At 33.8% G+C, this 13,736-nt stretch overlaps 1 protein-coding gene and 1 pseudogene across 1 annotated transcript; both read left to right on the top strand.

Annotated features, from left to right (window-relative positions):
- The first annotated feature begins 438 nt into the window (after positions 1-438).
- Positions 439-3,417, top strand: LOC132185587 (patatin-like protein 2; annotated as a pseudogene).
- A 3,174-nt stretch (positions 3,418-6,591) lies between these two features.
- On the top strand, positions 6,592-8,698 carry LOC132184410 (patatin-like protein 2). Its single transcript, XM_059598035.2, has 7 exons — positions 6,592-6,801; positions 6,900-7,081; positions 7,195-7,384; positions 7,516-7,677; positions 7,792-8,094; positions 8,205-8,380; positions 8,492-8,698. The coding sequence occupies exons 1-7, from the start codon at positions 6,667-6,669 to the stop codon at positions 8,562-8,564; spliced, it is 1,221 nt and encodes a 406-aa protein (XP_059454018.1). The 5' UTR covers positions 6,592-6,666; the 3' UTR covers positions 8,565-8,698.
- The last annotated feature ends 5,038 nt before the right edge of the window (positions 8,699-13,736 follow it).

Raw genomic sequence — 13,736 nt, 5'->3', positions numbered from 1 at the left:
AAAATAGCCTTAATATTGTCGATCGCTACAATAGAATGTATATATTATATTTAAATGTTAGAAAATAATGTGGAAATAACATGCCAGTACTATATATTGCATGATAGAGAAGATACATGCATTTTCTAATTAATACTTAATTGATTTAATATTGCAAGTGCGTTGCACGTTGGGACCAATTCACACGTCTCAATCATTATGAATATACTTCCTTAGTTATAGTAAAAGTTAAGCTTCTTTTTTTTTAATAACCCTTTTTTGGGAGCGTGATCCATGAGAAGGCTGCAGAAACTTGGAAAGTGAGAAAGATGACTCTATAAATTCACCAAGGTTTTATCAAAGTGGCATCCAGATCATTAAAAGCTCTCTCTCTCTCTCTCTCACGTACATAACGTACACACATAATTAGCTGCACCCTCAGTACGTACGTAGTCCCTCATGGAAGCAACACTACATGCACCCCTCCAGCCTCCAACTTATGGAAACCTGATCACCATTCTCAGTATTGATGGAGGTGGAATCAGAGGGCTTATCCCCGGAACTATTCTTTGTTTCCTAGAATCTGAGCTTCAGGTACAATAAATAGATTTTGGTGCAATTGAGTCTATGATTTCCTATAAATGTTAATTCTTCAAGTACTAGAGCTTACTATTTTTTGGGATATGATGGATGCAGAAGCTGGACGGTGAAGATGCAAGAATCGCAGATTATTTTGACGTGATTGCAGGAACAAGCACGCGCGGGCGGTCTTGTGACAGCCATGCTAACGAGCCCCAATGAGAACAAGAGACCTTTATTTGCTGCTAAGGATATTAAAGACTTTTACCTCAATCACAGTCCTAAAATCTTTCCACAATACAAGTAATTGTGTCAAATATATATATATATATATATATATATATATATATATATATATATATATATATATATGTGTGTGTGTTTTTATTTAATTGGATTATAATTAACGTGATCGATCTCATGCATGTTTACAATACATACAGTTTCCCGCTATTTAAATATGCTATGAAGATTGTCAAAGCTATTTACGGACCAAAATACGATGGGAAATATCTACATCGCCTTGTGAAAGAAAAACTTGGAAGCACAAGATTGAACCAGACATTGACAAATGTTGTTATCCCAACATTTGACATTAAGCGACTCCAGCCAACCATCTTCTCCAGCTACGAGGTTCAAATTTCTTCTCCCTACCTACCTCCCAAACTTGAAGTCGATCATCTAATTATAGAGATATTCTTCAATAAAAGAAACTGTATTATATTAGTATTGTTTTTAATATGATTATCACCATCTGGGTGAAAAAGTGATGAATTGTGGCTTGAGATTATATATATGTTGCAAAAGCACATTGTTAAAAGGAAATAAGAAATAACATCTTATAATATTTCTACATTCTAATATTACTTGATGTCTATTAATTGTTCTCACTTTTGAGCTTCTGCAATGTGGGAAAGGCACGTACAATCAGTGAGGAGCGAGTGAGGACCATGGGCTCGATCTATCTTGAATTATTTTACAACCTTGCTTCAATGGTTCACCATTTCGATGTAATTTGCTAAAAAAATTTACTCGGATTTATTTATAATCTTTTTACCTTATAATGAGGTACAGTTTTTTATTTTGTCGCAAGGATCTTACCCACTTAATTCACAACGGCATGCATTTGAGAAGAAGATATGTACGTTCTTAAGAGATAATTCAATCGGTTGGGATCATGTTTAAATGAAGCGGAGGTCACTAGTTCGAATCTCTCTTCCCCTCTTGTGCGGACATATAAAAAATAAAAATAAAAACAAAACAAAAACAAAAAAGAAAAGAAGACATGCACGCTTCATCTTAAAATAAGCGCCCATGCATGCACCTTACATACCTTCTTTAGTATGAAACCTATGTTTTGAACAGGTGACGAGGAATTAATTAAACTTGTTTGTCTCACAGAAATATAAAATATTTTTATACGTAAACGACTTGTCATGAAAATATGTGCTTCAGAAAGCAATTTCAGATATGGTTGATTATCATATCTCTGTGTTGTTTCAAACTGCTCATTGCCAGAGCAATTATCTCCGCATTCAAGTATATATATATATATATGCATGGTGATCAGTATGATACATTGAAAGGGACAACAGCCTCAGTTGATGATACTACTACTGACAACCTGCGCAAACTTGAGAAAATTAGGGAACAGTTGTTGGACAACCAAGTGGGTAGGGTGGATTTTTTTTTTTTTTTTTTTTTTTTTGAGTAAAAAGGGTTGGCCGGGAAGACCAATTGTGGTTATTCTATTTGGGCGTGACCATAATAGCACTTACTCACTGAGAGCCGGGCAAGAGGGGCCTAGATAGTGGGAACCACAGGCATTCCCTCAAGTCCGACAGAGCCATAGCCTGACCTAGTCCCACCGGCATAATATTAATTAGGCATATGTAGGGATTCTCTATTGCGAATATTCGAACCCACACTCTAATACATAGCTCACCACTTTAGGAATTTTCTTGGGCTATTGAACCATCCGTTGTAAGCCGCACAGGAGGGTGGATTTGATGACGGGTGAGACTGTACTAATCCCAGGTTGTTGCGCCAATACGCACACTCTGAACAGGTTTGGAAAAACGCATAAGCGCACGTGTTGTGTTAACATAATTATATATAACCATGTTAATTGATGGCCGTAAAACATTAACTTTTATTCTACTACTAATTAATTATAGATACAACGTCTCATATCCCTCACAGGTTCATACTAGAACTTTCTCAAGAAAAGAAAGTGCGAGCAGAATAAAAGAAAGCGCGAGGAGGTTTTGGACGCTACTGCAGAATGTGTTTTGTTTGACTCCAAGAACCTATAAATTATTTTTTATATTACAAAGAGTGATTTGTAATTTAGGTCAACTACAAAAAACCAATTTTACATTTATCCCTTTAATAATTTATAGATACAACTCCTTCTATATATCCCTAATTACAGGTTGGCCCAAAGAAAAGAAAGTGTGAGAGAAAAGATCACCAAAAATACAAACAACATTATCTACAATTTTCTTCAGCATGTTTCAACTTTTAGATTGCATTGCACGACGATGCCATGGCTTATAGCTAAGCCGAGTAGAGAATGTACTACCAACTTGGTGTACTCAATCCAAGAATGATTTTCCAATAACTCATGCATCGGTCCAATGGGCCTTTGAAGCCCAAATAAGATGACAAAACTTATAATTTTCATGGGGGCTACTTGTGTACCCATTCTAATTAAGCCCCTTTCTGTGGTCCACATATTAGTTCAATGGGCCTCCAAAGCCCAAGCGTTACAAGTCGTTATATTTGCTTAAAGGCCCGTCTGGAATAAGGCCTATAAGCCACAAGATGGACCCAAGACATGAAAAGGTTTCTACGTAAGCGAGTTGAGTACATTTTCTTTACTTAATGGTAACCAAATCAGTACAAATTCTTAATTCTATCCTCTCTCTCTCTCTCTCTCTCTCTATATATATATATATATATATATATATATATATATATATTACATGCATGTACATTACATGTTCAAAGAATACATGTCACTTTCTAACTCCCACAAGTGATGGGCCACAACTAGGAACATGATCCTCTCTAGTTCATTTGAACTAAATAATATCTAATTAGTTATATTTGTGAGGAGACAGTACCCTCAAATATAATTAACTGAATATTATACAGTTCAAATGAACTAGAGAGTATCTGAATTCCACAAACTAGGGAGTGGAACAATACATTTAAGTATGGGACAAAAAAATATTAGAAAGCATAAAATTTAGGGATAAATGTAAAATTGGTCCATGTGGTTGGCATAAATTACAAATCACTCACATGTGTTATAAATTATTTATAGGACCTCAGGGTAGGCCAAATAATAGTTTGCTTCCTAAAATCAATTTCGGTTAAATAACTTAACAAAATCCGTTACTTTGTCACGTCATACCCAATAAAAACATGACACATGTTATTATTTATTTTTTACTTTAAAAGATGACAATTAGAATTTTATAAGACGCCAATTAAGATTACACATTAGCCTCCACTCCACGTCATACTGCTACAATAAATTAATATAATCTCTTATATCCCCAAAATTTTACCCATACGTAACCCTCCTTCATCTTCATCTTCATCTTCCTTAGCCACTTCAATCACTAAATGCGACCGTCAAATTCTTGCAAAATGCTCCCAAATCATGGCGAGTAAGATGAAAATGAAGAGGGTTACACACTCAATCTTAGCAGGTATCCTAAAATGATGTAAAAATTTCTAATTGTCATTTTTAAAAGTCAGAAATTAATAATGTGTCGCGTTTTTATTGGGTATGACGTGAGAAAATAGCAAATTCTGTTAAGTTACTTAATGGAAATTGATTTTAGAAAATAAATTGTTATTTTGGCATATCCAAAGGATCTATAAATTATTTTTTATACCACAATAAGTTATTTGTAATTTAGGCTATCTACAAGGATCTATAAATGATTTTTTATACCATAAAGAGTGATTTATAATTTAGGTTAATTACACAAAGACTAATTTTACATTTATTCTTAAAATTTATAAGCAATTTTAAAATCTTAGGGGGAGGAGCCTATACCGCTTGTTCCCCCGTTCCCCTGCCCATCAATCGTAAAGTCGTGGCTAGGTATATCCCCAGCAATATTCAACTCCAAGGTGTTCCACCCGCTTAGCTTGAAACTTTAAAGTATCACAATTCTCAACTAGAGTTCAATCAGTGAAAGCAAAAACCAAATAGAAACAAACAGATGAAGTGCTAGACACTCAATTTCAGGCACCAAGATATATTTTATACTTGAAGAAAAAAAGAAAAAGAAAAAAAAAAGATATATATTTTATGTCTCGCTGATATATTTTTACTGCATAGACCCTAGCGTATTAATATATATTATCTTCATGACCTCAGTTTCCTTGTGAAAATTACCTTCCACTGAAATAGGATTTTTTATTTTTTTATGAATATTTATCTAATTGCCAATTCTATATATATATATTGACAAAGATATACATTGTGTCAGAAACCTTAAGGATGAGAGCCATATGTTATATATATATTAACCCAATCAAGCATTTTTTTTTATTTTATATTTGTTTTTCACGTTTATCATTTACTTTCCGTGTTGGAAGCTTACTTGGCATTTATACGTACGTACGTTGAGTTTGGCCAAAAAGGGGGCCCAGCATCTCTTAAGCAACACGGCACAAATAAAATAATTGGAATTAATTAGACGAAATAAAACGAAGAAGGAGCACTTAATTACCAAAAACAAATTTAAAAGACAAGAAGCTAGGAATATTATAACACCCAACAAAATTTTCTCTCATTTGGTTTTGTGTTTAAAATTAAATTAACCAATAATTTCTTTTTTGGTCATTGCAAATTTGACCAATATATATATAATAGAGAACATATATAGAAAACTCTCTGTTTTTCATCTTCATTATTTACTTTGATATTTAAGAAATAAAACACATACACACACACACAAAGTACGTGTGTGCTAAATGTAAGATATGTTTAAAGTGCGATATGATCCATATGCCACATCGATCTGATTTAGTGTAGTTTAATTAAATACAAATTGAAGGTGATTGATATTTTATTCACATGAAGACATAATTAATGGAATTGATGATCGAAATTGGAATTAAGTTCTATTATTTAATGTGAGAAATAATTGAAGTAAAATTCTGATTGAGGGTCCTTAATTAGCTAGTTTGAAAAATTTCTCTAAAAAGAAAATTGGTTCAGTACTGGGATTTTTTACATGGAATCAATTAAGCGAGCTTGAACAATATTATAATTTTTTTTACTGATAAATTATTTTATCAGTAAACCCAAAATTATAATTTTTTTTTAAAGTAAAAATAAAATTTAACTTGCATGGGGACTTGTGCCTAAAAAAAAAAAGAAAGGCATTGGCCGCCCAAGGAATCTCCCATGAAGTCAATAGCTGATTCAGCCCCGCCTGCGCGTAATGATCCCCCCAAAAAAATAAAAATAAAAATAAAATGTGACATCTAGCACATATGCAAATGTTTATCGTGTTCAACATGCAGCTGGCTAGCTAGACCATATTCTTGCCCTATATACACGTACAAGGGTCAAGGGGTATTCCGATGATAAGTACTTTCGTTGAAAATAGCCTAGTTAATATTTAAATGTTTACCACGTGGAAGTTAAATGTTGCATGATATTTACCAATTTACCATGTGGAAATTAAATGTTGAGAAGACATTTCTTACAAGTGCGTTGCACTTGGACCTGGTTATATACATAGACATAGTAACTAGTAGTTAACTTTCCACAATCATAATGATGAATTTGCTCTCTCGTTTAATTAATTAAAGTAAAAGTTGGTCAAGTTTGATGACTTTTTTTTTTTTGGTGGAGCGTGATCCATGAGATCGATGGCTGCAGGAACTTGGAAAGCGAGAAAGATGACTCTATAAATTCCCTAAGCTTTTATTAAAGGGACATCAAGAATTCAAGATCATCTTACACACAAAAAAAAAAAAAATTCAAGATCACTAAATTAAAGTTCTCTCTCTCTCTCTCTCTCACACACACACACTTAATTAGCTGCACCCTCGATCAGTACGTAGTCCCTCATGGAAGCAACACTACATGCACCCCTCCAGCCTCCAAGTTATGGAAACCTGGTCACCATTCTCAGTATTGATGGAGGTGGAATCAGAGGGCTTATCCCAGGAACTATCCTTTGTTTCCTCGAGTCTGAGCTCCAGGTACAATCAATTAATATAAATTAAGTAAAATTTAATTATTCAAGTAGTAGTAGAGCTTAATTATTTACTATTTTTGGGGATATATATGATGGATGCAGAAGCTGGATGGTGAAGACGCAAGAATCGCGGATTATTTTGATGTGATTGCAGGAACAAGCACGGGCGGTCTTGTGACAGCCATGCTAACGAGCCCCAATGAGAAGAAGAGACCTCTGTTTGCTGCCAAGGATATTAAAGACTTTTACCTAAATCACAGTCCTAAAATCTTTCCACAATACAAGTAAATATCATGAATTCTATGCATGCATGAGATCGATCATCAAAGTGTCATGAATATATATATAAAGCAATTATTTGATTATTAACGTGATGTCATGCATGTTTACAATACAGTTTTCCGTTGTTTAATTATGCTACAAAGATTATCAAAGCTCTTTCCGGACCAAAATACGATGGGAAATATCTGCATCGCCTTGTGAAAGAAAAACTTGGAAGCACAAGATTGCACCAGACATTGACAAATGTTGTTATCCCAACATTTGACATCAAGCGACTCCAGCCAACTGTCTTCTCCAGCTTCGAGGTTCAAACTTCTTCTCCCTACTTACCTCCCAAGTCCCAAACTTAAATGTTACGTAAAACGACGTCGATCAAGTATATATAATTATAAATATTGAGCTGAAGGTCGAATATTTTGGTTTTCTGTGCATGCAGGTGAAGAAAAACCCAAGCTTAAATGCGTTGCTTTCAGATGTATGCATTGCCACCTCAGCAGCACCCACTTATCTTCCAGCTCATTACTTTGAAACCAAAGACTCCGAAGGGAAAGTGAGAGAGTTTAACCTTATAGACGGTGGCATCGCTGCAAATAATCCAGTCAGTATAAATAAATCCAATTAATTTCATATATATATATATATATATATATATATATATATAATTATTTTCTCTTTAACTTACTAAATTAAATAATTTGTACGTATATATAAGGCTTTACTTGCCATTGGCGAAGTAACAAAGGAGGTGACTAGAGGAAGCCCTCACTTCTTTCCTATAAAACCGATGGATTATGGACGATTTCTGGTGATTTCAATCGGAACAGGATCTTCCAAAGCTGAAGAGAAATACAATGCGCACGAGGCAGCCAAGTGGGGTATCTTAAATTGGTTAACTAGTAATGGTTCCACCCCAATAGTTGACGTTTTTTCTCAAGCAAGTGCAGATATGGTGGACTTCCACCTTTCTGAGGTTTTCCGAGCCCTTCGCTCTGAGAAAAGCTACCTCCGAATTCAGGTATATATCTTTTGAACAATAATAATAATAATAATAATATCGATCAAATTAATTAAAGCTTTTGATCGTTTAATTTTTCTTCTTTATAACCTCTTGAGCGATGGATGCAGGATGACAAATTAAGTGGGAAAGTATCATCCGTAGATATAGCCACAAAGAAGAACTTGGACGATCTTGTTGAAGTTGGTGATGAATTGCTTAAGAAACCAGTTTCTTGGGTAAATTTGGACACTGGCCTTAACGATTGCACTTCTGGTCAAGAGACTAATGAAGAGGCTCTCATAAGGTATATAATGTTGATTAATTAATTTCTACTATTTCTCTGGTACGGTAATTAATCCTAGCTAGCTTAATTGGTATAATAATTAATGATCAAAACCTAATTAATTTGTCGCAGGTTTGCGAGACTACTCTCCCAAGAGAAACGGCTTCGCCATGCTAAGTCTCCCCACGTAAATGCTGCAAAATGATCCATATATGATATCAAAATGAAGCAGTTGGATTCTTTTAAACTGATATCAAAATAAATTATTTTTATCGAATGGGGCTTGGACAAATTGTAGCCTATTTCAAGGCATTGTTTGGCATTAATTCATTAGACATGTGCTTTGTTATGTGATTTTGAGATTGAATAAGAACCTCTAAAGAAGTTTTCTTTGTATTTGTCCAACCTTGAGTATTCTCGTTGTTAATATTTTAATTAAATAATTAAACTTACTTATTCATATTAGCTTAAGTTTTTGACATCAATATATAGTATGTGATTTAACATAGTATCAGAAAACCAGAATTTTCTATTAGTTTGCCTTGTATTTTTTATTAGTTTAAGCTTTTAAAATTAATGGTGGTTTATTAATAATCTTTAATTAATCAAGTGTTAATGCCTTCATTCCTAGTATTCCAAGCAAATCAACAAGTTTAAAGAAGGAAATTAACATATTCAAGATTGTTTATCTTTCTTTCTGCCTGTCTCTCAATATACTACATACCTTTGTTGCAATGTTCTCCAATCTTTTAATTTTGTTATTTAATCACAACTATTTTGTGGCATTTAAAAAACGCCAAGAATTTTTTTCTCAGCGTTTGCTTTGCTCCTACAAAAGCTGTATCGAGAAGTTAATTTTCTCAGCGTAAGAAGGAACGCGAAGAAAATGTTTTAAATTCTCGGTGTTTTACAAAACACAAAGAAGGTTTGAGGTATTTATCGGTTTTTTTAACAATGCCGATAAATGTTGAAGACAAGAAGTTTGTGTTAGAAGTTAGTGGCATTTTCCAGAAAACACCGTTAATTACATTCATAATTAAAAAAAAAAAAAAAAAATGGTTATATTAGAATTCCAATATAACCGCATTTTTTTAACTTATTAATAAATCCAAATCTACAAATAGAGTACATGGACTGGATCCACAAATAATTAAATCTACAATCATATATGCATCAATTTCATAAATCCACTAACTTAAATTCTGTACGGAGTTTTGGTTGTGCACCGCACAAATGAATCTGTTTTTAAACAACCCACAGTATTATAACTTGGTCTACCCCTTTTTATATTACTGGAGCCCATTAATGTCTCCACTGTTTATATATAAAAGAAACCTATCTCACAACATGACAATTCTTTTTCCTTTCCACAACATGACAATTGTTTAATGAAACTATTGTACGTGTGCTTGTCCCACTAGAATGATTGATGAATATATAGATTAAAAACTTAAACTTTTTTATGTTGGTAATATGCATAATCAAAAGGATCACTATCTTATAAACAGGTGCTGACAAACATATATGCCATAACCAATAAAGAAAAATATTCAAGTTAAAACTCAATGTGGACTAATCTTTATGCTGATCATGTGCTACAAGATCTTTATCTCTTATATGGTTGCTGTGTACTTGGTTCTATGCTTTATCTCATGGTTACAAGTTAATGCTATAGCTAATTGGTTACCACACTCTTACCAGCACGATCATTTTGTGAAAATTGATTTTTCATTTTGCAGAAGACAGGGAGCCCAATAGGAAATATATGCAGCTTAAATGGAGCCTCATACATGCAGGAATTATATCCATTCTCCAAAAGGGTGCCCTTCAGAATAAATATCTTCACCTGTAATCACTGGCCTTCCAACACACTATTATAATTTCCAGATGTACTCTAAATATTTCCATTTGGGTACGTATATGTATATATGTTTGGCATTGACAGTTTAACGGAAGGCAGATCCTCATGTTCCGAGAATCTCAGATGAGTTCAATGATATTATCGGAAACCTTTAGGAGGCCGGATTGTGATCAGGGACGGAACCAGCTTTGAATTTGGGAGATTCAAGGCTAAAAATATATTTGGGGAGTGACCAATTAGCAAAAAATACCTTAAATTATTATCTTTTTACCTTTTTTTTTTTTTTTTTTTTGCTTAAATTTTTTTTTTCTTGTAATTTTGGGGGCACCAGGGCCACTGCCGGTCCCCACTAAATCCGTCTCTGATTGTGATATGCACACTCATGATACTTACAGCCATTTTTAAGGATGAATTATCATCTTGATTTTGTATATTGTTTTTTGTTTTTTTTGGATGAATGACTAAATCTTTCATATATCAATGAAAAGTACAATTCACTCTAGCTTTTTAAACTAGAAACTCAAGGAAACAAAACAAGTCTCCTAATTAATAATGTAAACTGGAAACTATTATACACATCTATTCATCCTCTCCCTGCTGCGCGTAACAATATAGCAATTACAACAACTACAAAAACTAAGTGATGTAGATTGAGGGTGGAATTCACACCTAATGAGTTTTACTAAAAATGTCATACCCGAAGTTTCAGACATTGGATTAGAGCAAGTTTGGTGGCATTCGATTCAAAGATCTACAAAGTCATGTTTCATGAGGTTTTGCTAATTTCGATGTTTACTAGGTCAAAACGAGCTATCAAATGAATATTGGAAAGTTTAAAGGAAATAAAGGTAAGAATTCAAGAAAGAAAGACTTGATTGCTCTATTGGAGACTTTAATATAGATTGTATTTCGGAAAGACTTGATTGCTCTATTGGAGAATTTAATAAAGATTTTATTCCAACAAATCAAATAATCCAACAATCAAAAATATTCTATTTTATTATGGACAGAAATTTCCTCCAAACCGGTATAGAGGAAATGTAACATCCCCAGCCCGTTAAGGCTGAGTTTGCCACTTTTCTTCTTTTACAACAAAAATTCTTGCAAAGATCTATAAGGTCTATCAGAGTACTTGATTTTAAAGGATACGATAAATGTATAAAACATTATTCAAGAGATTTTATTACAAGCGAAATTAGAAAACATTAAACCTTAGTTGCAGAATATCATATTATTACAATAACTTATATGAAAAGACTTTGAAAATTAATAATTATTCCCGTCCCCATTCCGGCCTCCTATTCCAGCATCCTTTCTACCTGAAAACAAGAAATAAAACTGAATGAGCCCAAAGGGGGCCCAGCAAGTAAAATCCACAACCATAAATAGTTTTACTCCTTGTTCTCAGTTTTGAAAATCATTTTCGCAAATAAATATAATTCTAGCCATAATAATATCTGTATGTACGGTTGCATCTCCCGTAACATATACATACTATTACATCTAGTAATAGATCATCGTTGTAAATCATCTTTATAAATCATCATCATAATGCATCATTATAAATAATCTCTGTAAATCATCATAGCATATCATCGTTGAAAATATAGTATCATTTTCTCATAATAAGGCCCATGTACACTATTACCCCTGTGCACGAGGGTTGCGGGTCCTTGTGACCATGGCACTGAACTGTGGCCACAGCCATGCCCGACCGTCAATTAACTCTTTCTTGGTGCACTCAACGGTCTAGTTGATGGAATACCACCTTCTGGCATAGCCTCCTTCAGTGGTTTCGCCTCCATCCGAGTATCGGTACCGAACTCTCATCTTATCTTATCTTGGGGCCAAAAATACTCTCCTCCATACATGTGCCCTCATTTCATAAACATTTATCTCATCTCTTGTACTTTTCTTTGTACTTCTTTTGATGCATCTTAGGGCAACATGTAGGAGGGTTTATCATCATTTTTCTTTCTTATAATCATCATCATTTCTCAACTTTCTTTTCTTAAAATGGAAACTTTTCCAAATATAAACTTGTTGTGCTTAAAAAGCCTTTAAAGAAATATAAACTTTCTAAATAATTCTTTTAGAAATCCTTCATGCATGCAACATAACTTCATAATACGTAAATAAAATAATCATTTACAATTTACTAAAGAATGAATAAATAGCATGACATGAAGTAACTTTAGAAGGGGTAGTGAATTTACTTACCTCTAGACTGAAGCTAGAAGTGGTATGAAGGAATCTAGTTGCTCCAATATGACTAACACCACTAGAATAACTTTTGAAACTAATTTCTAAAGTCCGCTATCTCTTGTGTTCTTTCTTTCTTGTAGCGCTTGGTCTCGCCCTTTCTCTCTCTGTTCTGAGTAAACACTCTTAGAAAGAAGAAAGACCGAGTAAAAAGCGGAAGAAGGAAGAATATATGCAAGAGATGGGAGAGGAGATGAGTTGTGAAAATTGTGAAGGAGAAGAGCTCTATTTATAGGAGAAAATCAAACACTATTCTCTCGTCAATTTACAATTATACCCTCATTTTACTATTTCACCAACCCTATACTATTTCACCAACCCTATACTATTTCACCAACCCCAAACACTATTCTACCTTCAATTTACAATTATACCCTCATTCTATCTTCAATTTACAATTATACCCTCATTTTACTATTTCACCAACCCTATACTATTTCACCAACCCCAAACACTATTTCACCAATTACCATTCTCTAATTACCACTCTCATAAATTTCCCAAGAATTAAAATCCTTAGCTACAATGGATATTAAAATAACATCATTATCAGAATAATCTATTTAAATAGCTTTGAAAATTCTGGGGCACTACAATCTTCCCTCCTTATTAGAATTTCGTCCTCGAAATTAAAACTTTAATTATTACTATATCCATGAATTTAGATTCTATCATATTCATCAATCAATTAATAATTATGCTATTCTACGTACTTCAACCATAAAATAAGACTTTACAGGAAACTTACTCAAACAAATGAGGGTATTTGTTACGCATGCTTTCTTCCAGTTCCCATGAAGCTTCCTCTGTTGAGTGATTGTTCCACAAGACTTTCACTACTGATATACTTCTGTTTCTAAGGACTTGATCCTTTCTGTCGAGTATTCTTGTTGGTGTCTCCTCGTAAGTCATGTTGGGTTGGATTTGAAGGGGTTCGCTTTCTAAAACATGTGTTGCATCCGGAACATATTTCCTCAACATTGATATATGGAATACGTCATGAATCTCACTTAAGTTCGGGGGTAATGCCAAACGATAAGCTACCGCCCCAACTCTCTCAAGAATTTCAAAAGGACCAACGAACCTAGGACTCAACTTCCCTTTTCTTCCGAATCGCATTACTCCTTTCATAGGAGAAATCTTGAGGAAGACTTTTGTGCCAACTTCAAATTCTAGCTCTCGTCGTCTCGCGTCAGCGTAACTCTTTTGTCGACTTTGAGCTGCTGCTAATCTCTGCTTTATTACTGTTATCTT

Source organism: Corylus avellana, chromosome 7 (genome assembly GCF_965113065.1).
Source record: "Corylus avellana chromosome 7, dhCorAvel1.hap1.2, whole genome shotgun sequence".
NCBI classification, from domain to species: Eukaryota; Viridiplantae; Streptophyta; class Magnoliopsida; order Fagales; family Betulaceae; genus Corylus; species Corylus avellana.
This window is presented reverse-complemented; position numbering and strand designations above follow the sequence as displayed.